At 36.7% G+C, this 27,181-nt stretch overlaps 1 protein-coding gene across 3 annotated transcripts in view; it reads left to right on the top strand.

Annotated features, from left to right (window-relative positions):
• AFG1L (AFG1 like ATPase) overlaps nt 1–27,181 on the top strand; it is a 64,613-nt gene that overhangs the window by 30,551 nt on the left and 6,881 nt on the right. For all 3 annotated transcript variants that reach the window (XM_087718674.1, XM_087718673.1, XM_087718675.1), the window contains exons 8-11: nt 8,695–8,777; nt 12,489–12,559; nt 12,816–12,916; nt 23,564–23,704. In XM_087718674.1, coding sequence (XP_087574800.1) covers nt 8,695–8,777; nt 12,489–12,559; nt 12,816–12,916; nt 23,564–23,704 — 396 coding nt within the window. The remainder of the gene's footprint in view (nt 1–8,694; nt 8,778–12,488; nt 12,560–12,815; nt 12,917–23,563; nt 23,705–27,181) is intronic.

Raw genomic sequence — 27,181 nt, 5'->3', positions numbered from 1 at the left:
ATCATTGCAGCATCCCCATGGCCATGTGATAAAAATTTGGAAGATTGGCAACTGGCATGTATTTATGATGGTTGCAGTGTCCTGATATCATGTGGCCATCTTTTTTGACCTTCTGACAAGCAAAGTCATTGGGGAAGCCAGATTCACTTGAGAACCATGTTACTAATTAACAACTACGGTGATTCACTTAACAATTGTGTTAAGAAAGGTAAAATGGGACAAAACTCACTTAACAACAGATATTTTGGTTTGGTTGTGGTTGCAAGTCAAGAACTATCTACATTCACTTTTAATTCATTTAACTGAGGCCTCATAAAAATTCAGGGTAAATTCAACAGGGTCTCACAGTGGTTTAAGAGACCTTGCATTGGATTCTTTTGTTACTGATTGCTGGTACGTATTATAATAATTTAGTATTTCAGTACAGTAGGGGGATTTTTTGGGGGGGGGCCTCTGATATTCAGTAATGTGCCTATGAAATATGTATACAGTGTTTCTGTATGTATGTATGTTTATGTAGGTATGTATCAGTGGTGGGTTGCAGGTGGTATGCCTTGGTACGGGAGTACCGGAGCCAGCCAGGAGCATCGGATACCATTCCGGTACGGTGCTCCAGAGGGCCCACTTGCCCGCCCTCACTTCTTACCATCCTTTTACGTCTTCAGCACTTCCACACATGCTCACAGCGCGTATAGCGCCTGCGTGACGTTCCGCTGAGCAGCTGGAGCGTTGCGGAGGCTCGCAGAAGTGCCAAGCCGCATGTGCGCATGCTGCACGCGTCCACGTGGATGCCGGCAAGCCTGTTCCAACTATACCGGTTGGAATGGAATCCACAACCCACCATTGGTATGTATATGTGTACAATGATTTTGATCAATACAAAAAACATCAGTAAATACTGTTATATAGGAAATGCATTGCATTTATATATTTAAATCCTTTCCTTGAAAATTAATGAGATTTTAAAATGCTTTATTTGATTGAATCATCTCTATATAAAATAAGCAATTAAAGGGATAATATTTTTAAATAAGTCTGTAGCTTTTCTTACAGTCGAAGTAATCAGCAGCACATGAGTTCTATGGAAAATATAAACTCATAAAATTGCGTAGAAGATGCTAAAGTCTGCAAATGTGAAACTACTTTTGTATTAATTGAAATCAATGGAGCATCTTTTTTCTGTGTTAGCATATTATGTCAATTGTCATCTTTCGTTTTTGGGACCCAAAAAATGATTTCTGTTTTTTTTCTCTTTAAATTTCATGTTTTGTGGTCTGTATAGTGACCTAATTTCACTTCAGCACTTACTATTCTTGAACTTCTCCTACATCTCTTATTATTGTTTAAGTGGTAGTATTGCAGCTGCATATTTCCATGGAAATCAGTTGTGCTTCATTTTATGAAACTTGTCTTTGAATAAATTTTAGATTAGGTTATTGGCTTGTTTACAACAGTGCTGGCTTTATCCCTGCTAAATTATTATTTGCATGGCCTCGAACTTGTTAGTGATAATAAAGTATATATAACTACTATTATGTTGGATCAAGAATGGTTCTCTCTATACAGCCTGGCAAATTCTGAGCCATTTGAGGGCAAAATTGCATCTTTTAGCACCAGTGAGAAAATATAAAATGTTTCTGATGTGTTCTGCCTTTGTCGGGCCACCTGTGTAAGACTGAACAAATTTGTTTCTTCTGATTTCTTTAAAAAAGTCATTCTGGTGATTAAACTGATTTGTCAGTTAATTCTGTTCTAAGGCGGCGATAGCCTAGTAGCTTTCAGTACACTGAATAGTTTAAAGTTGCTTTTGTGGTCAGTGTCAGCACCCTGACCTCTGCTAAGCTGTCACCTGAGTCAGAATTCCTGGGATTAAGTCTTTGATATTGTGATGTCTTCACTTATCTATTGACTTTTTCAGTGCTGAAGATGTTAGGCCTTTTGATTTCTTTCTTAGTGAGAAGCCAAGCAAGTCTTCAATAGAAGTCTTTCTTTCCCAAGCTGTGGCAGTTGTAGACTCTGTCCTTCTCTTTTCTCTGTATTAATTAAATGGATTACTTTTGGGATATACAATGCAGTTCCGTTGTTGGGAATCACTGGGCTTAATATAATAAAAAAAAGAGGCTCTGTGTGTCTATACACATGCAGGCATACACTCATGAATATAATAAAATGCTAGAATAGGTTTTGACTTAGATTCACGTTCACTACATAGTCCTGTTCTGTGACTGCTTTTAATGTGATCTCATCTTAAGCATTTTGTCTGAAAGCATCTATGCTTTAGCCTACAAAATTAGAACTTAAGACTTTTGTTTGCTCCCCTTAAAGGTTTCCTATAGAATGGGACTCAAGAGTACACTGAATGCATTTATTCATTTTGTCTCTTCTAGAACCACAACACAAATTAAATATTCAAGAACCAGGCAACAGTTATTAAAACATTTGGATTCAATGAAGTTATTTTGAAACTGTAGAAAAGTAAATTGCGTCTGTATGTAAGTGTGTACATAAGTGCCAATTATTTTTCCCAGGCCATTGTTTGACCATTCTTCATTTTTCAAAACAAATTGTCACCTAATGTTAAAATAATTGCAGCAAACTCTTAACATTCTCTTCCCTTTTTATTTTAATATTAATGACTCTTTTAATCCTGCTTCAGCAAATTAACTCTTTGGTTCAAACAAGTTGCACACATTTTGGAACAGCTACCTAATAGTGTTTTCTTCAGGTATTGGGATGTGTTTGCTTAATTAGCATATGGCACTTCTCTTTGCTTGTAGTACAATATGAAATAAAGCTGAGCCCCATCTTTCTGTATAGCCCATTCCCCAAAGTCTCAGCCAGTTAATAAAGTTTGTAAGGGATTTATCACAGGCTCCAGGAAGGTCCACAGAGAAGAACATTAATCCAATAAACATTTCATTGAGCTCATGAAAAGAAAGCATCAGGAGAAGAGAAGCTCCTGAAGAAGAAAAGCATATCATTGGCAATTTTCTTCATGCAGAATTGTTAGAAATTTGGCAGATTAAGAAAAGGGGTCTTCAAATTTAGCAGCTAAATTGTGTTAAGAATAATGGGAATAGTTTGAACCATACGTGGTGAATATTCAAAAAAAGCCACAACTGTTTTCTTCAAAGACTTACTGTGGAGCTGGATGGACAGGGCAAGAGAAGGTTGTGAGAAACCCAAATAGCAAATAACGGTGGTTGAAAGTTGAGGGAGGGGGGGAGGAATAGATAATTAGATATAATTAGTGTGTATGAATTGTTGTCTCCCTGCCCTTGGCTTGAATAAATTTGGAAGGAACAAATCCAAGTGGCAAAACTGCTTTGATGTAAGAGGAGTCATTGTGGCTTGGCAGCATAAAGGCAGTGTTTTATACTTCTTTCATAATGGTTGTGATACAGAAAGACTGAATGCACTGTGCCCCCCCAACAGCCCCCGCCCCCAAGTCTGCTTTACAGCAAGGACTTTTGGATTCCCTTGAAACAAAATGCAGCAGAAGTTTTTAGTTGTGGGTAATGAGGTACTGGACCTCATCAGAGTTAGGCATAAGCTATCCTTAGCCTTTGCTTAGATCTTAATCACTTTTGTATTGTGGGAAAGCTAGTTTCAAAAATCAACACGTCTTTCTTCATTTTTTTCCACCCTTCGTATTTGAATATTTGGCAAAAGGAAAGACCAATGCAGAAAAGTGCAAATCCAAGTTTAAAGAGTGGAAATCTAGTCAGAATATTTCATTCTAAGTAGAAGTACATCAGAATAGTGTATTTACATACCTGTATTTATATCTTTTAATCAATGTCTGATAGTTTTATTCTAACACGCTATTTACCTTTTTCACTTCTACTTATTTGAATAATGTTAAGAAATCTGAAAATATATTTCTATTTGCTGCTTGTGTGTGACAAATATGAATACTTTTATGGCTAATTCAAAATATCCCATCAAAGATCAAGATTTGATTTACATGTTGTACCTGAACAAAAAAAAAACCCAAGAAATCTTGAAAAAACAAACTGCCTTATAGCTGCATTTTTTTTGTTTTTGTTTTTACATTGCAAATTTTACCATCTTTGTCATAGAGGCATATATTAATTGCTATTAATATATGCCTCTATGTGGCAACAATTAGCAAAATATCCAATTAGAATTAGAAACTAATTCAGAAGCTAAATGTATTCAGATGAAATTCCAGAGAACAATACTGTTTTGGAAAAGAAACCTTGTTCATTTTGTACAGATCTGTATTATTTTAAAATATAAGGAATAAATCGTAAAATTGTTTAAACAATAGTTCAAGCAATTTGAAAACTTTCTGCAAATATCAAGAAATGCTAATATGATTTAATTAGCCCATAGAGGACTCATTCTTTTTCATTTTGTCATCAAACTCTGTAACTTAGCAAACAGAGTCATCAGATTGCTGTGTATCTTAGCTTAAAGATTTAATCCATTTAGGGTGTCTTTTTAGATTTCTGGTGTTCAAAAATATACAACTAAACAGTTACGTTAAGGAATGCCATGAGTTTTTCAGCATGAGCTTGCCATGCTTCAGAGTTGCTGTTATTAGGAAAAGGAAACGAGTGTTTAATTTAACCCTTTGAGGGCTTATTATATAGAACAAGTAGCCTTTTGTACTTGAAGTTGTACACTCTGAAAAAAGCAACACCTGAATATCTCTGAAGCTTGGATAATTATGCCCAATTGTGTTTTTGCTGGTATAGGTCACAGGAAATTCACTTGGGGTAGAGTCTGTACAAAGCTAAGATATATGCAGATTTTCTGTTGTTGGATTGTGTAAAAATTATTTACTGTTAATACTTGCATAAAGGTTAGAAAGGTTGATGAAGTGATATTTAGTATTGCTTTACTATTCACTGTGTGTCAGGATGTAATTATGACTGATTCATGGAACTGTCTTCCGAACGAACCATCTTTATTAAAATGCTGATCAAGATAAGAGCTGACAGTAATAAAGAATAGAACATTTTAGTCTTGTTGCTTTTCAGTGATTGCTAATTACCCTAGAGGTCATGTATAGTGCCTGGGAGGATTCATTGACATTATTTTCTTTTAAGTCTGCTGTTTGAACAACATCAGAACATGAAGACAAAGACTAAGTGCACATTGAACAATAGTTTGACCAAGTTTTTTATTTCACAAAATGCTGGATGATTCTTCTTTTTCTGTTTTTTTTTTTTTTTTTTTTTTTTGTGGTTACAGAGATGTATGTTCTCCTGAGAAGGGAAAAATCTTTATTTTAAAGAACTTTTACCTTAATTATATCCATCACAGTCATCACAAGGTCAAATGCATGAGGAGGAAACAATATATTGCTACTCTCCTATTGTTTGCTATGAGCAAAGCATAACATAATCTGTTTCCTGTGACTTTGGTTATCACATAAATCAGAATCTTTGGTCTTTTGATTAGATTAAAAGATGCATTTTACCTCACAACATACACTTAGACTGAGCTTTTGCACAGCGTATGCTATGTGTAGAATTGAAGTGTGTGTCCACCAGTTATATTTTAAGTCCAAAAGAAAGAGATGACTTAAAGATTTTCAGGAGTTAGATTAATTGGTAAAAGATATGAAGGGTGAGCAATGAGGCAAACAGTGCATTAGATTAGCGAGCACAAAATATGATGGGAAACGGAAGGAATCAACTGGATCCAGAGTCTTATTGCACTGTGGAAATCATCATACTTAATAGTATACTCAGGATGTACTACTTAGTGAAAGTGAGGGAGGAACAGTATTTGTAAGTCCCACTTCCTTCAGCAGTCCTCCATTCCAAGGCTTACAATTACATGATTTAAACAATTCTTGTGATAGAAAAAACTTTTTTCTTTGTAATAGAATTTTGTTGGATTTTATCCAACTTGTTTGGTCAGAAATACTTAAAACTCAGGAAGTATAATATGATGTGGTTTGAATCAGCTTACTTGAATGTTTGCATGTTATTTTTAAACAATAAGCCATATTCAAGACAATGTATAGTGTCAGAAAAAATGGATTTTTCTCTACCCAAACTACACTAAAAATCTAGGAATGGTTGGTTATTGGAGAAAAATTCATCTCTTGACAATCATATGGCCACTAATTTTTAGTCACTTACCAGTCAAACAACTTCAATAAAGATATTTTTTTAAGATGTCCCCTGTTCCAAAAATCTAGCTGCTGAAGCAAAAATGAGGTATCTCTGTGCTCTGCGTCTAGTCCAGTCATCAAGCTGACCCTTTATAGGGCCTATGAAATCTTTTCCCAAATCATATAAAACTAATTGAGTTCAAGATAGCTTCCAAGACCACAATCTTATAACTAAAGCTACAATAGTGAATCCTGGGAATTTGAACAAGAATTTCTTAAATATCAGCTATTTATAATATAAAAATCGAATGCATTTAAATTTAATAGCTATTGGAATCACAATTGAGTATAATGTCTTTTCTAACGATTTTACTCTATAAATTGTTACTTATCAAAATTTCTGGAACCAACGTCTTGTACTCTCTTAAGATGCAGGTAGTTATTTTCTGCTATATATTTTCATCCATTTTCATCTATAGTGTTTGTACATTATACAAACTATAATCAAGAGTATTTTGTCAACTCCTCAATGGAAATAGTTTTCCCTATAGTAGAGTGGAGAAAGAAAGAGGAAGTGCCATCATAGGAGCGAACGCCCATCTACAGCAATAGGATTTCATGTGTTGCCACTTCTTTTGATTAGCTGTTTTTCCAGCCAGAACCAAAACTATACTTGTTGACTTTACAGGATAGTAAATTCAGTAAATTTTATTTATTCCCATGACATTTAATTCCAGTGTTTCTCATACATTCTTCTTGATGGGTTGATTTGCATCTTACATTAAGTACAAGTTAACATTGCCCATGATCAAACGTTAGGGGAACTCTAGGACAATGTAAAATGTCCGTGGAGGAGTAGGTTCCCTTTCCTTTTCTTTTAATGAAGTTTGACAAATCTGATTTATATATTTAATGGAAAAATGTACTGCAAGATGTAAATTAAATGCTTATGCTCATCTATACTTTCGGTGGCTACTTTTAGAAATCAAGCATCAGTAGTCACCAAGTTTTCTACTCTTCTTTGGAGGGTGTTTGAAAAACCGTAAAAACATTATTGATTTTTTTCTTGAAGTACAGTAAATGTGCTATTGCTGTATTAGCACTGTTACCATGTTCTGGTTCACTTCTGGAAAACCTATCTCTGCCTACATATTTAGAGTTGCCAAGTTGGAAAAAACATTGACATAGAGAATATTTATTGCAGAGTCTCGGGAACACAGTCTAGAGGCTAGCAAGAGCAAGTCTGTTTGTGATAGTTATGGAAGGAATGCTATTGGATCCTTCAGGAGAAGACCTTTCCCTTGATGAATCAAGACAGTATACCGCAGCACTGCTATATCTGATATATTGCAACATAAAGGAAAAGCTTTCTGTTGATATATTTGAAAAATGTTTGTGTTTCTGCATGGTTAGTGTAACCAGGAATGTGGATTTTGTGATGGGACTTAATTCATCTTCTACTAATGTCCCAACACATTTAAAATAAATAGTCCATTGAGAGCCACTGCTATTTTATGGAGAAAATTTTCATTCAATAGCAATATTAACTTAAATACCACTGTGTTTGATTGTCATATTAACACCATTTCTACCTTTTTTAAGATGAGGGGAAAGCTTTATAAATGTGTTTTGTCTTTCAAAAGAAAAGACAGGATTTTTTGGGTATGCTTGGTATGTGTGAGAGAACTTTTTAAACCATCCTAATTAAACTTTAGAATATGATTGACCAATACACATGCACATACTATGTTCTGTAGAACTAATAATCCAACACCCAATAATTTGAATAGCTGAATAATTCATAGCCTTGAGGCTAAATGAGGTAAGAAGTCACAGTTCATATCTGTGAAACTGAAATTGTTTTTTTGGCAAGACATGCAGCTCTACCATTTGACTGTGCTACCAATTCAGAGGGAACAAGAGTGGGCTTTTAAACATTATCAGATAAAATACAATCATATCAAGATTTTAATGTAAACCAATTCTGTTAGGATTGTAGCTTTGAAAATTAAGGGCAAAAAAATACAAAGACTCCCCTTAAAAGTTCTTTAGCTGCTGATTAGGAATCCCTGATGGTGATTAGTGAGTATGGAATGCAATCATGCCTGTAGGCTTTAATCAGTCCTATGATGGAGAAGTCAGTTACCCAAAGAGAGACCCAATTAATACATGTGTTGTTTCTGTTGGGTGTATTATTTTTAAAAGTTAAAAAAAGAATAGATGGCAAGAAGATATGCAACGAAGTACAAATTGGAGCACGGATTGAAATTTTGAAGAAAATACCAGCTTTCTATTTAGAAATAATGTTTGATATTGCACTTCTTTTACTGTTTTGGTAATAAACATAGAGTCCTGGTGTCAGCTGTTATTTTTAAAAGTATAAAAACTCCATATATGCTTTTGCGACCAAGTTTCTGATATGCAACTTTTATTTATGTAGGTTACTTCATGCAATATTTTTTTTTGCCAGTAATGTTATATAGGTGCTTATTTTTGCACACAGTTTTTTGTTATTGTTGGAAAAACCACAAACACAAAGTTACCTCTGCAACATTTGATTAAGAGAAGTAATGCCACCTTTCTTTTGTTTCTCTGCTCAGAAACACTGCAACACTATCCAACTGGATTCTGGAATAGACTACAGGAAGCGTGCACTGCCTGCGGCAGGAAAGCTGTACTACCTGTAGGTAGAAACTAAGACTGACTCTGTGCATTTTATTACAACTTTTAGATGGGGAGGAAAACTGAACAAAGTCGGTCCTATAGTCAACTGCTATAAACCCTAAAGACATTATTCATACCATCAGATACTATTTCCAGTAACTCCAGTAACATCTTTTTCAAATCTGTGACTGAATTAAGACTAATTAGAAGGGGGGGGAGGTGTGCTGCTTGCAGAATGGAAGTGACAGATGGTTATAAACCAATGAATATCTTCTTGCAAAGAGTGTTCAGTTCCCTCTAAATAAATGAGCATCCTTATTGTAGTAAAGTAATTATTTATACAAATAGGGGCTCATTTACTATTTGGTGTTAACATTTGGGGATTCAAAACTTGGTCTTATTTTGACAGATGATCTGCTTGTATCTAGGATGTTGATTGACTTCAGAATTCTGTATTTCTTGATAATGATAAAAATGAAGCTATAATACAACTATCAGTACAATTTATCTGTATAGCTCTGATTTCTTCTTTCCCTAATGATAGTTTACTCTCAGAGCAATTTAGGAATACAAGTATATGTGATATAAAGTTGTTCCAACATCTGAAATGGAAAGTGGTTTTAATCAAGCCAATAGAAAAATAAATCTTCTTCTGGCTTTTATTATAGTATTGTTTTATATGACTTTATAAGGATTTTAAAATGTTGTTTTCTGCTAGTAAAAAAGAGCAGTCCTAATCCAAGTCTGTATTCTTTGCTTTGGACTATCTATACTACTATTTAAATATCCTACAAATCTGTACTTTTGGTGAGCAATAAATAAATACCTTTAATACAGGTAGTCCTTGACTTATGACTATTGAGTCCAAAATAAACGAGACAGTTGTTAAATGAGTTTTGCCCCATTATAACTTTTCTTGCCATAGCTACCGTGTTATCCCAAAAATAAGACAGGGTCTTATTTTCTTTTGACCCCAAAATAAGTGCTTGGCCTTATTTTTGGGGAGGTCTTATTATTTTTGAGGTTCAGGAGGTGGCAAGCGTGGTCACCTCATGGCTGCTGCTATGTTGCAATATTTTCGGGGAGGGCTTATTTTAGCGCATACGCTAAAAAGCCCGATTAGGCTTTTTATCCGGGCAGGTCTTATTTTCAGGGAAACAGAGTATTAGATGAATCATTGCAATTGTTAAGTTAATAAAATGGTTGTTAAGTGAATCTGGTGTATACATTGACTTTGCTTGTCAGAAGGTTGCAAAAGAGTCCACAAGACCCCAGGACATGGCAACTGTCATAAGTATGAGTCAGTTGCCAAGTGTCTGAATTTTGATCACATGAACATAAAGATGTTGCAATGGTTATAAGTGTGAAAAACGGTCACTTTTTTCAGTGCTGTTCTAACTTCCAACAGTCGCTAATTGAACTGTTGTAAGTTGAAGACTACCTGTATTTCCATCTAGCCCACCAATGGATTTCCTATAGTAGATTTTTGGAAGGAGTCAGTTTAAGCTAGGCTGAAGCTAGATTACATCTTACTAGAGTATAGTATATATCCGTGAGGGCGAACCTATGGCACATGTTCCAGAGGTGGCACGCAGAGCCCTCTCTGTGGGCACGTGCGCTCTTGCCAGCTGTTCTGGCCAGTTGGTCTTCACATGCACCAGAGCACTGGAAACCCAAAGACCAGCTGAGAAGCTAACCTAACCATTCTTGAACTCGACTCTCCCTAACCTGGTACCTTTCAAATACAGGGGGCTACTATTCCAATAACTTTCTGGAATTTCTGAATATTACAATTCTATGCATTTTGTGGCTACTGAGTTACATAAAACCTGGTCTTTGGGTTTCCGGCACTCTGGCGCATGCAAAGATCAGCTGGGCCGCACGCATGTGCATGCCGAAAACCCAAAGACCAGGTGGCTGGCGTACACATGCGCACTGGCCAGCTGGTCTACGGTTTTTCGGCACTCCAGCACGTACGCAATCCAGTTTGGGCACTCAGTGCCAAAAAGGTTCACCATCACTGGTATATATACTGTGTAGATCAGAGGTGGGTTGCAAATCCTGATGCTACCGGTTCGATCGTGCAAGCACAATGCTTCTGCGCAACCCACCTCCGCTGTAGATGCTTTGGAGAAAGAATACATTGAACCTGCATTGCATGCAGTTCATGGGCAAGAATTACAGAATGCTAATTTTAATGTAGCGCTCTTAATAAACATATTTCTTATCTGTATTTTGTCCCAGAGATGTTGGTATTACAACTCGCAGCAAGCATGAGTTTTTTCACCATTAGCCCAATACATCATAGTTCACCAAGCATAATTTGTGTGAGCATAAAAGGCTGCAAATAGTAAGGAAACTTGAACGTGATGCTACCCTTCAGAGCTAGGAACCAATGTGACATTGTAATTAAAATGTTGGACTAAGACAAGGGATATACACATTCCAGTGTACCCTCAACAGTAGAGGCCCCTAGTTGACTTTGGCCCATTTACTTCCATTTTACACAGTCAATGTGAGTAAGTTTTTGTTTTGGAGAAAAATTAAGGAGGGAGCATTATATACATGCTGCATGAGCTCCTGAATGCAAATCTAACGAAATAAATAAATATTATGCCTCTCAGTATTGGTTATCTGGGAGTGCCCTGATATTTTGCCATCTAAGAATGGAGAGAAAAGAAGATAATTGTTCTCTTCTGCCCTTTTCCAAGTCGCAGTGTGAGTGAGTGAAGTTGAGAGAGAGAGAGAGAGAGAGAGAGAGAGAGAGAGAGAGAGAGAGAGAGAGAGAGAGAGAAGATCCCTCACAGATAGTTGAGGAAATAAAAGTTGTGAATATTTCTCTACTTCCAGGAAATAAAAAAATACAAGAATGTAATAGTATGTACATAAAATGGCAATTTATTATCTTTTATCAAAAAGGCTAGCCCAGCTCAGGACAGCTGTCTTAAGTTTGCATAATGGGTGATGTTGAAACACAACTTCTAGCTCTACCAACAGATGTCCCAGAGGCATCTGATAGAAAATCTGGCTTGGAAATTTCAGCAGCTGCTGTTGTTAATATTTTAAATTTTGAGCACCTTCTAAATTTTAAGCAAAGTATTACATAATTTCTTTTTTTTTATTGGTAAAAAGAACTGTAAATATTGGGTGACTTTTGATTAAAAGCAAAGGACTTCTTTTGATAAACTCCTTGAATATATCAACTAAATTATATTCTGAAAAATTATAGATATTCTAAAATGTTTTAGGGTTGTAATCTTGATTCTGGACTCCAGTAGCCAGCAGAAGAGAGATCAGTTTTACTCCAATCTATTTCAAGTGTTGTGTGTGTTATGAATACACATAATTCCAAAAGGTTCCCCCTCAGATGTCAGTCAGCTTTTACCTTTTTTGTAAGATATAGACAGGACTCTGCCTGTCTCATTGTGTGCTTATATCGCACGGATGGCCTTGCTTGCATTGTCATATTAATGGAGACAGCTTGAAATGTAGAAGTCTTTCAATGAATGTAAATAAAATGAAATTATCTACCTGAGAGTTAATGTTCTCTGCTTTTTAAGTGAATTCTAAATCTAATGTTTGTATTTACAACATAACATCCTGTTCGTTCTCTCTCTCTCTGTCTCTCTCTCTCTCTTATATGGGCAGAAAGCTAAGCAAGCTCAGGCAGCTGTTTGATGTTGGCTTCAAGTGTTATTAATTTCATATTCTATTATTCTTTTCACTGTAGCACAAGTGAAGCTGATGTGGAGGCTGTCATGGATAAGTTGTTTGATGAGCTGGCTCAAAAACAAAATGATTGTACGTAAGTTAATTTCTCTTGAAAGAGAATACATTTAGAACACAATGCCCAATCTCCACTGACCAATTAATAAGTTCTACTGCTGTATATGGGTTGATGCCACACTCAAGTGGCAGTCATTGTATCAGCATTTTGTCTAATTTATGTGTTGAATCATGTGCTATTATTCATCAAGCTATGCATTTCCTATCTGTAAGAGATGAGTTTTATAGTAATTATCCAGACAAGATTGAGTCTTTGTTCATGTTCCCATAGTAACTAGACCAAGGATTTTAAAAGTACAAGGCAGAGGACTGAGAGTGAATAAAGCATGTGGAACCATTGCAGACTTCACATTTGAAGAGCTGTGTGACAAAGTGAGTACACCATCAAGCCTGGTTGGGCTTTTCAGGTCTGTTTTGATCATATCCCTGCTCCAAATAAGCCTTCAGATCTCCTTTGAGTTTATAGCAATCACTACAACTGAATTGCAAAGTAGAACTATAAACACTAACAAGATGAAAAAGCAGGTACAGGATGTTTCTCTTCAAAGTAATCGGTGATATTTAATGTCAGTGCCTTTTTATTTTTTTACGAAAGAGTCTGTTGATGAATTGATACCTCAGACTTAGCTGTTTTTACTAATCATACCAAAAGAATATTTGATTTTCAGCAATGGACAATATTTTGCAAGAAGGAAGGTTCTTGAACCTTTTTTGGTTTATGAAAACATCTGACTTTGTGAACAATATGTACTGGTTGTCAAAGTGAATGGGCAGAGACAAAATGCTACAGCAAAACCTCTTCGAAAGCCAAATTGGTGAAGTTAAAGGCAGAAGCATCATTTGGACATACAGAAGAGTTTAATGTTTTGACAAAACAGCCAAAAGACAGGAAAATTAATAATTTATATTCATACTGAGCCCTACCGATAACAAATAATGCTCCTTCATCCCACATGCACATCATGCTAGGTAGTTTGTGTGGTTTAATGAATCTAGCAATTATGATTTGTAAACCTGACAGTCTGAACCCAGCCATATATCTCTCTCTGGCTGACTTCTAAACTCCTAAACACATCTCACTTCCAAGCTTCCTAAAGTTGCTTCCGACTGCCCAAATCATTTTGTGCTACTGAACCAGTACATTTACTGGAGATCAGGTTTTTATTTTTCTTTACACCTCCCCCTTTTTTAAATGACATTTAGGAGGGTCAGCTGCAACATATCAATTTCAATTGCTGATCTTTCTTTCTTTCTTTCTTTCTTTTTCTTTCTCTCTTTTTTTCTTTCTTTTATTTTCTGAAAAAGGCTCTGGACATGCAGAGAAAGGGCATGTCTGCATCCTTGCTGCCCATGGTATAAAAGTTGCTTTGGCTGAAAAATAGGTACTAAACTATAGTATATATACTAGGTATAGCAATAGCAATAGCAGTAGACTTATATACCGCTTCATAGGCCTTTCAGGCCTCTCTAAGTGGTTTACAGAGAGTCAGCATATTGCCCCCAACAATCTGGGTCCTCATTTTACCCACCTCGGAAGGATGGAAGGCTGAGTCAACCCTGAGCCGGTGAGATTTGAACCGCTGACCTGCTGATCTAGCAGTAGCCTGCAGTGCTGCATTTAACCACTGCGCCACCTTGGTATAACCTATTTAGAAGCACACAGAGACTGTAAGAGATGTTAGAGACAATCAACAGGCAGGAGTCATATCTCCCAGTCCTGCTTTTGACATTTAAGATCCTACACATAAAAGAGGCTTTATCTTTAACAAAACACACAGGAAAAAAGTTTCAAAATATATCTATAACAATGTAGAGGTTATCCTTAACTTACAACCATAATTGATCCTGGCAGTTTTGACAGTCATAAAGCAGCTTACCATGTGACTCGGCCCATTTTATTATTTTTTTGTGGTGGTCATTAAACCCATTGTTTGCTATGGGCCAGATTTTGCCAGAAATTAGAAGTAAACACTGAGTTCTGGAAAAAAACATTGTAAATCGCAGTCATGTAACCATGGGATGCTGCAAACAGCTGAAAATATGGATGGGTTGCTGAGCACCCAAAATACGGCAGGGAAGGGATATTGGTACTTCAAAATGAGGTCTTAAAATCCCTTTGGGAGGGAGTCCATTGTAACTTCAAAAAGTTGGTGAAGTATGCAGATAGTCAAACGGCCATAAGTTGACTATCTATATGCCTCCAGTGCTACCTCATTGTTTAAGGGGGAAAATCTTCATGACATTAGTTCCTTTCATCTGTGTAGAACAGCAGTTCCCAAACTTGGCAACTTTAAGACTTGTGGACTTCAACTCCCAGAATTCTCCAGCTAGCTCTTCTGGATGGAGAACTCTGGGAGTTGAAGTCCGCAAGTCTTAAAGTTGCCAAGTTTGGAAACCACTGGTGTAGAAGACTAGTCCAGAAAGATTTTTTTAAAAAAAAGAGTAATTAATTTAAGATTTTTCTTTATGAGGTGTCCATTGCATAAAGGGCAGCATGTCTGTAAGCTCAGAAATGGAGGCTGACTTTTTCTTTAAAATAACATAAACACACTATTTTTAATAAAAGTGTTAGAAAATGTAAGAATTGAAAGTACTAATTGAAATCAATATTAATAATATGCCAAAAAATTTCCTTTGTGAGAATGTGGTCTTTCCCCCTAAGTCTACTGATATTCAGTTTCTGCTATTTTTCTACTTCATAATTATATTTGGAAACCTATGCTGTTAATACAATTCAGACTCCTGCCAATCTGTAGTTGAGTGTAAATTAACTAGACATATATGAACGAACTGGAACAGGTGTCAATCTTTTTGTGTTTATATGCCAGAAGGACTATGAAAACATCCACTTTATAAATCTCAATTCTATCCATCAAATTCTGATCTGGAATATTTCTTTATAAGGGCTTATCAGAGTAGCAGTTCCCTGTTTGTTTGTTTATTTCTTTCAGTCATAGTTAACAGCTAATCACAGTTACTTAAATTAAAATTACGAATCTCTGATAAGTGAGAGTTTTTCAATCTTTCTCTGGGTTTCACAGAAAAAAATTGTATGTAAGAGGCCAAAGCTGACAGTGCTTGACATAATTAGTCATGGAGTTCCAAATAATTATGTAGGAAACGATAACTGAATGTGGCTGCTACATATATTTATTATAATAATAAATGTTTATTTGCCCATAACTACATTTTTGCAACAACTTAACAGCTAAGTTATTATGGTCACTAAAAACTAGTGTTTTCATATCAAACCCATTGATTTAAGGTTTTCTTCTGTAGGTATAATTTAATTTAAAAGCTATTAATCTATGCTTATTACAAGTTTATCAGGATCTGAAATATAAATGAAGCCTATATCTGGGATTTTTAAAGAAGAAGCCGGGAAAAATTGATAATAACATCCTTCTCTATACTTCTCCGGCTACTTCTTTAAACAAAACCCTTGAAACTGTAGTCTCCGTAGCAAATACTGCCCTCTGATGGCAGCAATAACTTTTTAATATAATTACGCTGGAGTAGAGATTACTGTTTCCCAGTAAGAATAGAGTGAATTTATTGATGCAGATTTAATAATGATCTTAAGTATAAGGGAACCAATACCTGTTCATTTCCTTTTTTCCATTTATAGGTGCTTCTTCTAACACTACTACTGTAAGAAAGGGTATAGTTTAAAAAAAAAAAAACAGCACAAACATTAGATATGCATCTATCCATATTTATAGATGTATAGATATAAATTATAGATTATATACTGTATATCACAAACATTAGATATGCACTTATCTGTGTGTGTGTGCACACACACACACACACACATATCTCTATCTATCATATATATATATATATACATATATACATACATATATATATATATATATATATATATATATATATATATATATTTGTTATATTTATGCTGATAAATAAATAAAGGGAGTGACTTTAAGTGTATGTGTGTATATATATATATATATATATATATATATATATATATATATATATATATATATATATATATATATATACACACATACACACACATACACACACACACACACACACACACACACACACACACACACACACACACACATATATGCTGGTCTTGTTGTATTCGGGTCTTTTCCCGTGTAAGATTGAAATTGTCTTGGCAACGTTTCAGTGAGGTCTCACTCGGCATCTTCAGGCTGGGTTTTGGGCTTAAAGTGTGATAGGAGCTGCCATCTTTCTATAAATCTTGGTGTGTGTGTGTGTGTGGAGTACTGGCTTTGTTTCAGTAAGTGGAATGATTGGTTGTGTGGTTGTATCATGATTGGTAGATTGGTGCTGATTGGTGCTGACTGTGTGTCTATTGTTGTTTCGTGTTGTAATGGCCTGGGTGGTGGGTGGGGCTCGTTTGTTGACTAGGGCTGGTTTCCAGATGTCTGGTAGGCGCGAAGCATCGTCACGTTTATTCATGTTATGGGGGTGTTTATCTATTTCAATAGCTTCCATAATTTTGATAGCTTCCATAAAGTTTTGATAGCTTCCATAAAGAGAAACACCCCCACAATCCATAAAGAGAAACACCCCCATATCATATCTCTCTCTATCTCAGTCTGTCTGTCTGTCTGTCTGTCTGTCTACCTATTTATCGTCATAGGTCAGGAATAGGATGGAAAAGTGATGGTTGCTTATGGTGGAGAGCATTAGCTAATAGTATTAGTTAATAGCAGCCAATATAAACCCCAGCCAAATGTAGGCTCCTCCTTAGTGGATAAGGTTTTTTTAAACGTTCATTCCTGTCAGTCATCTACCAGGGATGCTTTAATCTGAATTCCTACATTGTGCAGGAAATTGGACTCTGTGGCCTGAATGAATCCCTCCAAGATTAGGAGTCTAAAATAGGATATGCATTTGTTATAAAAATGAAGGTTATAATTCTGGAGTTCTATATTTTATTGATTTGTTTGCTGTTTTATTGGTATTGAAGAGGAGGAATAATCTGAAAACTGAGGGGCTATTCACCAGCAACCTCAAGAAATGTTTCTAGAGCCCATAGTTATGCTGGTGCTTAAAGTAAATTTTAAAAAATGGATTCTACAGTTACAGGAATTTTTTTATCATTGACAATAATTGTGAAATGTTTATGATTGCAAAATCAACACAACTGTCTCCCCAGTTATATTCTCTGTCCAAATGATGATGATGGATATATTTCTTACAAAATTAGTTTGCAATATTCAGATTAATCTTTATTCTTGCCATCTTAACAGAAGTAATCAATTCTAAATAAATAGAGATCCATTCTAAATAAAATGAGGGAACTTCATAGTGCTTAAACTAATAATTTCCTTGTCTATTAGAACAATAAATAAGTCTGGGATGTACATTTCCTTAGCTCTAAATAAATAGCATAGGACAGATTTAAGAAATAGTAGTACTTCCCTCAGTTTTCTGTTCTTTTATAATGATATTTTAAGCTGATGGTGTTGGTGATGAATAATTCCACTGCAAAGAAGGCTGTCACTTTCTTCAGCAGTAAAAACACTCAAAGCTATCACCATCCTAATATGGCACTAATAGAAAAATATCTATTGCTCATTATATACCTCTAAAAATAACTTGAACCGAGATAATGACAGTTAACTTGGCAGTTAAATTGAAAAAGGAATCACTTAGATTGTAGACTAAAATGAGATACCTGATGAGGTTGAATTGCCATAAATGAATTTGGAGTTAGCCTAATGTTAATAAAATCCTACTCCTCCATAATAAGGATTATCAGGAGAAATAGCTACAGCATCATACTTTTCTAAGGTAGCAGAAAGACGGAAAACCAACTTGTAAATCACAAACTATGCAGGAAAGTCAGCGATTTCTTTTCTCTATTAACATCTGAAAAAATTAAAATGTCACAAAATTAATTTAAGTGTGAAATATAAATAGGGACTGGCTGGTGAGTGCTCTCCATATTTGATCAGAGAATTGCAGGGAAGGACTGGGAAGGACGAGCATAATAATACAAAATCTAATAACAATGGAGCATGATTCCCATAATTGTTACCCTTTTTTAAAGAGTACACATACATTCATTTTCTACAGTGTGTTACAGTCATAAGGCTTGGGAACCTGTCAAATTCTAAACATTAGTAAACTCAAACTCACTGTGTTAGTCAATGTAGCTATTGCTGCGTAAGGTTCCTGGTTTTGTAACTTTGCCACATCCAGCGGCCCACAGTTATTGGTCTTCTCAAATGAGTATAAGAAGGCAGAACAATGTGTCAGGCGATCTCCTCTGAAACTTGAATTGGAAATTTGCGTTCAAAGAAGGTACCTGAATTGCATTGATCATTCTGGTCAAACTAATTGGTTATTTATGAAGCAATTACATGAACTTAAGAAATATTTTCTCAAACATAGGCTATTAAAAGAGAACAGCATGTTATTCAAAGAGGTGATATTTTCATAATAAAGTATACCACCACTACAAACTCTATGCAGCCTACTACAATACTGGGTTAATCCTTCATAGAAAACAAAGTCCTGGATTCTGGATAGCTTCAGTAGTTCGTCTGGCTCTTCCAAGAAAATTGCAATGTTTTTCAAGAACATAAACCCAGAGAATATAAATTTATACAGATTTTCCGCAACTGCTGAATAAGGATCATTTCAGTATATTCACTGCGCTGTGAAGAGTCAGAGCATCAGTGTTTAAACCCTTTTCGCTGTCAGTTAAAAAAATTCTCTGGGGGTATAGTTGATAAGGACATCTGGCTAAATCTTTGCAAACTGCTTGAAGTTAAAATGGACAGTATTAAGCAAACTGGGTTTAACATTTGATGGTATAAGAGCTGTGGTGGTGCAATGGTTAGAATGCAGTATTGCAGGCTAGCTCACTGCTCATTGTCAGGAGTTCGATCCTGACTTAAGGATCTACCTTCCATCCTTCCGAGTTGGGTAAAATGAGGACTCAGATTGTTGGGAGCAGTACGCTGACTCTGTAAACTGCTATTGCTAAATAAAGTAGCTTCCCTTATCTGCTGTATCAGGCTATACTCTAAATTTCTGTCAATTCCACCTTTTTTCAAGTCTCTTTAACAGAGCTTTTGGATTTGGATTTATATGAGATTTATGTGCTTATATTCTTTATTTTGTTTTTAAGAATAGAGCTGGTTTGGTTTGTTGATAAAATTTAAAGGCAGATCTTACTAAGAGATGTATATATCTTTGTGAACACACCTACGTTCTGCTGCCCACCACATGTACTCTATGACTGGTTCTGTTTCTTCTCCCCAAATGTGCTCAGCACTTTCCCAATGGCTGTGAGAGGCTGTTGACAAGAATGGTGCTTAGGAGAAGCTCTTGAGAAGCACCTGAGGGTAAAACCAGAAGCAATGGATGGAAACTAATCAAGGAGAGAAGCAACCTAGAACTAAGGAGAAATTTCCTGACAAAAAGCAACCTAGAACTAAGGAGAAATTTCCTGACAAAACAATTAATCAGTGGAACAACTTGCCTCCAGAAGTTGTGAATGCTCCAATACTGGAAGTTTTTTTTTTAAAGAGATTGGACAACCATTTACCTGAAATGGTATAGGATTTCCTGCCTGAACAGGGGTTGGACTAGAAGACCTCCAAGGTCCTTTCCAACTCTGTTATTCTATAGTATTGTGACAAGCTTTCTTCAGTGGAGACTCTAATTCAATGGCATTGTACTATATATTCTCCAAAAAGTAATGATTGCAAGATCCCTAGACATGGGGCTTCTGTACTTCTGCGGAGATGAAATTTTCTGGTCATAAACTAGTTGCAACTTAAAAAACATAATGTTTCTTATGACCAAAGACTAGAACAATGCAATATAAAAAAGTAAAGAAATCAAATCATCACAAGGGGAAAACCATACAAATGCAATCAAGATATAATCAAAATTACCCCAAGTAGTTAAAAACAAAATAGCAATAAAAAAGTCAAAGCTATAAGAATAACAAGAATTACAAGCTGATGTTATTTTAGAGATGAAATGGATAAAATCAAGATAAAATTAGTTATTGTAAACTACCCTATAAAAATACACCAGATAATGTAAAACAGGAAAAAAGGGTGAATAAAAGAAGTGGGACTAAAGTACCCTGGCCAAAAACAGCAAGCATACATATAAAAAATGTTTAACTATTCAAAAATGTTGTTATAAAGCTTAGGACAAAAAAGAAAAAAGAAAGAAATAGAAAAAGACCCCCCCAGTATAAATATAGAAGATAGAACATCCAATAGAATTAGAAGCAGGAGTTGACTTCAAAGAATTCAGCAATGGGTTCTCTGCCTGGTTGCTGGCTGGGCGTGGCCATGATGAGTGTGGCTAGTTGGCCTCCTGCACCACGGCAGGGAGGGGGAGGCATTTTCGCCTTCCCGGCTTTCCTCAAGTCTGGGAGGGTTAAAACTGCCTCCCCTGGGCTCCGGAGGCCCCCTGGAGGCTGAAAACAGGCTTGTTTCTGGCCTTCCGGAACTTCTTGGAGGCCTTCTTTTTCCCCCTCCCCAAGCCTACGCGTAGGCACTGCACTTACCTCGCATCCAAACCAGACCGTGTGGAGACTCGTGGGAGGGGCAGGGTGGGTGGGGCCAGCCAGTGGTGGGATTTGGAGGTTCTCCGAACCAGCCATAACCTTAGCTACGGGTTCTCCCGAACCCAGGCGATCCTGTAGCAGCCCACCCCTGATGAGAAGGGACCCTGGAGGTCCTCCAATTCAAACCCCCTCTCCTTAAGCAGAAGACACTATGCCATTTCAGAAAAATGGTTGCCCAGTCTCTTCTTAAAAACCTCCAGTGATAAGAAAGAGCACCCACAACTTCTGAAGGCAAGCCAATCCACTGGTTAATTGTTCTTTTTTTTAAAGACAAGTTTTATTGCAATTCCCCCCCCCCCCCCCCCCATACATACTTTATGGAAAGAGTGTGGTCCAAGTCACATCTTATGCATCATATTTATAATCATAGTTTAAATATATTCTAATCTTCCCACTTTTATCAGTATTCATTTCTTTTGTATAATCCTTTATCTTTTTCCATTAATTTATTTAAACTTACATATCATTACCAAACACCCTTTTCTTTTAGTCTTCATCTAATTACTAGTAACCCAACTTTATAAATTAACCATTTTTTTACCATAGCTTTGGTATTCCAACTTCCACAGTATTTATTCTCTTTACATAATTCTTTATCATTTCTTACTCAATTTTTACACATAATTAACATCACTTACACCTTATATTTCACCTTTTTTTTTACAGTTTTCCAGTTACTTACCCTTTTTTTCCTTCCCAGAAAATATCTCACGAATTCCCCTTCCCCAATCATTAACATTTTACATTCCTAACATTGTTTAAATTACATTCAAAATTAATAGTATTTATTTAATTATCTACTTTACTGGTTAATTGTTCTTATTGTCAGGAAACCTCTCTTTAGTTCTAGGTTGTTTCTCTCCTTGATTAGTTTCCATCCATTGCTTCTTGTACTGCCTTCAGGTACTTTGGAGAATAGGTTGACACCCCCCACCCCCAATTGTGGCAGCACTTCAAATATTGGAATGCTACTATCATGTCACCCCTAGTCCTGCTTTTCAGTAGACTAGACATACCCAATTCCTGCAACCCTTCTTCATATGTTTTAGCCTCTATCCCCCTAATCAGCTTTTATTGCTCTTCTCTGCACTCTTTCCAGAGTCTCAACATCTTTTTTTGTATTTTGTGGTGACCAAAACTGGATGCAATGATCCAAGTGTTAGGTTACCAAGCCATTATAAAGTGGTACTAACAGTTCACATGATTTTGATTTTGTCTCTTTGTTGATGCAGCCTAGGACTGCATTGGCTTTTTTGGGCACACTGCTGGCTCATATTTAAGTGATTGTCCACTAGGACCCATAGATCCCTCTTGTAGTTACTGCTGTTGAGTCAAGTTCCACCTATTCTATATTTGTCCATTTGGTTTTTCTTGTCTTAAGTGTAAAACTTTAATTTTCTCTTAAATTTTAATTTCATGTTGTTAGCTAGGTACCAGTGTTCAAGTCTGTTGAGATGCTTCTGAATCTTCAACCTTTCTTCTGGGGTGTTCCTGCCAGCTTGGTGTCATTTTCAGATTTGATTAATTCCCCTTCTGGGCAAACTTTGTCAGCAACAGGAGGAAGAAGATGGTGAAGGTCAGCTATGGGTGACAGGGCCAGTGGAGCACAGGGCTGTGAGAATGCCTGGGGCTTCACCCTATGGAACTGGGATGGCTGGCCACAGCACAGGTCTTCAAGAGGCACTCAGTGATTCTGGAGCTGAAGTGGTGGCCTATGGGTGATAGCAGCTGGCTGACGCTGCTGAAGGCCCTGGACCTCTACTTCAACTGTGGAACTGTCAATGACTGCCACTGGGCAGGGCAGCCAAAAGGGCAGCGATGGGGAGAAGATAGGCTGGTGAGGAGAGTTGAAGCTCACTGGCAGTTGTAATTGTGAGTTGGCTGCCAGGCAGCCAGATGTTTATCAGGTGTTTATAACATGGAGTGCTGCAATAGCCTTCAGGGACCAGACATACCTTTGGTTCATTGCTGCCACCACTTCAAACAGTCACTAAATGAATAGTCGTTAGCCGAGGACGGCCTATATGCATTTTTACCTTTTGCTTTAGAAATGGTTGTAGAAGGTGAGCTATGTTAGTCCAGGGCAGTCCAAATAAAAAAGATTCTGGTGAAGTAAATGATGTTTTGCTATCCTTACACCTTTATTTTTCTTTCAACCTTATCCTTCTTTATTACAATATCGATATGGGAATAAAGGAAAATATGCTCTTAATCAATTAGACCAACATGTGCATGTTTATTAAAATGTGTATATTTAGTTTCCCCCCTCCTTTTCTGAGGGGGAAGCAAAATGGAAAAGCATTTGATCGATTCAGACAAGAAAAGCCAATTTTAAACAGAAAACAGCGTTTTTGTTGCCTTTTGAAATGTAGCTGTCAATCTATTGATTTCCCACGTCTTATTTCCCATTTCAGCCTCTTGGAGCCAGTGATTATTTGGAAATATCCAAGAATTTTGATCTGGTTTTTGTTCATAATATACCTCTCCTTACAATGGCAAAAAGAACCCAAGCTCGCCGCTTCATCACTCTCATTGATACTTTTTATGAAAAAAAGGTAAGCATTTGGTTTGCAGGTTCTTATAAGATGAATGCATCTGGAATTATTTTGGAAATGTTGAATGCTAATTAATTAATTAATGCCTAGCAAAAAGGCATCAGCATATATTCATTGATCACACTGCATTGCCATGTGAGCTATTAAAGCCTTGACTGTTAAGATTAATGTGTTGTCTAATTTAATTTAAATTACTGTATTTTCTTCTTTAGCTGCCAGCTGCATTAACATTTACAATGGCTCAGCGGTTAAAGACACCAAGCTTGTCAGCTGGAGAGCTGACAGCCCAGGTTTGAGAACAGAGTTTGCGGCATGGGGTGAGCTCCCATTACTTGCTCCTGCTCCTGCCCATCTAGCAGTTCTAAAGCATGCAAATGCAAGTAGATAAACAGGTACCACTTTGGTGAGAAGGTAACAGCATTCCATGCACTTTTGACATACAGCCAGGCTGGCCACATGACCATGGAAATTGTCTTTGGACAACCCTTGCTGCCTCAGCTAAGAAATGGAGATGAGCATCGCACCCTAGATTGGGTACGACTGACAGGGAAACTTTTATCTTTTTTTTAACTGCTAGATGAAGTCACTAAAACAGCAACATTGTCAGTGGCTAATAAAGATTAGAACTAAGATAAGCAAATAGATGTCACTGAATTTGCAACATAGTTGTTTTTATTCAACAAATGGGCAAATTTAGGATTTGTAAGCAAAATGCATTGTGTAAGTCTTATGTGGTCACTTTGTGAAATTGCACCTTCACAAAAAGAAAAACAAAACTGGGCACTCAAACAGCCTAAAAGGCAGTGATTTTCCATTTGTATCTTAGGAAGTTAGAAAATACAGAGCAGTTCAATCTCATATGGGAGAAAAATATGCCACAAAGTTATTTTATTGGTTTTGTTGCAAAAACAAAACTCTTACAATAGCAATCTCTTGAAAGACTGAAAACAAAAGGTAGGTTACAAATCAAAATCAACATTTGGGCAGATGTACTTGCTTCCAAAATTCCTATAGGTTTGTATGAAAGACTATAGAATTAAAATAAAAAATAAAGCAGGCGGATCAGCCCAGGAAAGAGCAGATCTATGTTCTTCTCCCGAGGAAATAGGAATACCTCAAATAATACTAGAAACACAATGTTTCCCCCACTGATTGAAGAAGCTTCCACCTGCAGAGTTCATCTTCACCACTTTTTAAAGATGATATGGTTTGGAGTTTTAGGATGACTGAAGGAGACAGTGAATTTGTTTCCATTTCCTTTCATCACCCAGGCTCCCTCTGAGGTGTCGATAATAATGACGTCTTTTCAGACTTTTTGTTTGGATTGATGTGGAAAAGGGTAGTAAGGACATTATGTTGATTTCCTTCGTCTTATCTGGCATTCTGCAGTGGAAAACCCTATCTACATACACATGCTTGTTTTCAGTGTATATCAAAAATGTAGATAACTACCATCTACACACAGACACACACAGACACAGACACACACACACACACACACAAACAAACAGACAAAGTTTGTCATTGTTGCCTGCTTCCTAAGGCTGAGAAAGAGTGACTGTCATAAAATCACTCACAGCCTATCACTTTGCACGAAAGGTGGGACTTGAATTAACTGTCTTCCTGTATTTGCCACCTTGAGTTGATCGAATATAAAAAAGATTGGATAAACTGTTTAATTTGGCCTTTGATTTTTTTTCTCTTGGATCTCCTGCTAAACATTTTCATTCAGTGACCCTGAATCATAATATGGGATGTGGGAAGCATTTTATCGTCTTCCTCAGAGTAAGAGAGTGAAAGCATTGCTATCTACTGGATTTTTTTCTGAATAATTTTAAGTTAAAGAAAACATTCAGTATGTTTTGCCGCTGCCTATCATGTCAAATTCATCCAATTAAATTGTTTTAACTGTTTTTGCTGAGAAATTGCACAGTTTTGATTCCAGACGATAGTTCTGTTCAAACCACTTACAGACTTTTGTTGGGTAGCTATTCCGGATTATTTTGCATGTGTTGATTTATTTTCCAAAATGCACAGATGAGTAAAATGTTAATGAATTTGCCCCAAAGTGACACTCAATTTAGAATAAACAACTACTCTTACATTTAGTCTTGAGTTGTGGATCCTCTAATGAAATAGTAATGATAAATGCGGCACTTAGATTTACGAAAGTTTCAATCATGGAAAGAAAATCAGCAATATTAAAACAACTTAAAGGTTCTTTGTATTTAAGCTGATGTTTTAAAATGTAATGGAAGATATTAAGCTTCACCTTATGTGTGATTATAGACATGCACTTAAATATTTATGCAATCAGGACATATCGATTGAGATTAAATTCTTTTTCAAAAGTGTACTTGGAAAATAATGCACACACACGCATCCCTTCTAGTTCAGCAAGAAATGTGGGCCATTTCCAGAAAATACATTTTCTGCTGACTAAATGCCACTCATTGGTTTTAGAAGAACCTTAGCTCCTTGAGCAGCATAGCACTTCTGTGTGAACAGAAGATTCAGAGAGATGTTTTTTTTATTAGTAGAACAAAGCAGGATTACTTCTTTCCTCTAATGCTACATGTGTAACATGTTTGGACTTTCCCACAAGCATTGTTTCCCAACTATACAAGCTCAGAGCTCCTGGTTTTGGGTTCCACCACAAATCCGCGAAGCCCTTCTGCGCGGAGACATAAGCGCGTAGACTAATTCGCACCGTTCTAAGCGCTAAGGAAAAACGTGACCCTACCGCGATGACATAATCGCGGAGGGCAAAATCGCGCATTCCCAAGCACTCAGTACCCTAAACCTAACCCTAAACCTAACCCTAAACCTAACCCTAAACCTAACCCTAATCCTAACCCTAACCCTAACCCTAAACCTAACCCTAAAACAAACCCCTAAACCTAATCCTAACGCTTACCTTAAATGAAGTCGGCTTTCTGCTGCGGCGCCGTTTTAAAGCGCCCTTTTGTTGCCGCGCTGTTGTCGCGGCAGTGATGACGCGCGGTGATGACGTCGCAGCTTTAGCGCCACAATTTTATCACCGCGATTTTGACGTTCGCGCTTATGTCGTGCCACGCTGTTTTTGACCTCCCAGAGAAGGAACACCAATGTTTCTATCCTTTGTGTGAATTTTAAGCAACACTGTCCTGTTCGGTAGTGTGGCTTTCTTTAAGATAGATCACTGTCCCCTTCTAGCTCTCAAGTCTGGCCTTTCTGCCTGCCTCAGTGAACTTTTGTGGTATGATCCCTTGGGCTTCTTACATGTCATATTTCACTTGCTATATCCTGACATCCTGCGTTTGTAAGCATACAGTTCCCATACCACTGACCTCCATTACATGGATATTTTCTTGAAGGATTTACCTTCCTTACAGTAGCCTAACTTTGTTCACTTCTGTAATCCATTTCCTTCCAGGACCATGTTCTGTTCTTTTGAGTAAATCTTCTCCAGGAAAATAAAAAAAGGAAACCTAATTG

The sequence above is a fragment of the Thamnophis sirtalis genome, unplaced genomic scaffold (genome assembly GCF_051295495.1).
Source record: "Thamnophis sirtalis isolate CommonGarterSnake01/CBP01778 unplaced genomic scaffold, rThaSir2_p1.2 scaffold_6, whole genome shotgun sequence".
Lineage (NCBI taxonomy): Eukaryota > Metazoa > Chordata > Lepidosauria > Squamata > Natricidae > Thamnophis > Thamnophis sirtalis.
Note: the sequence above shows the minus strand (reverse complement) of the source record. Positions and strands in the feature narration are given on the sequence as shown.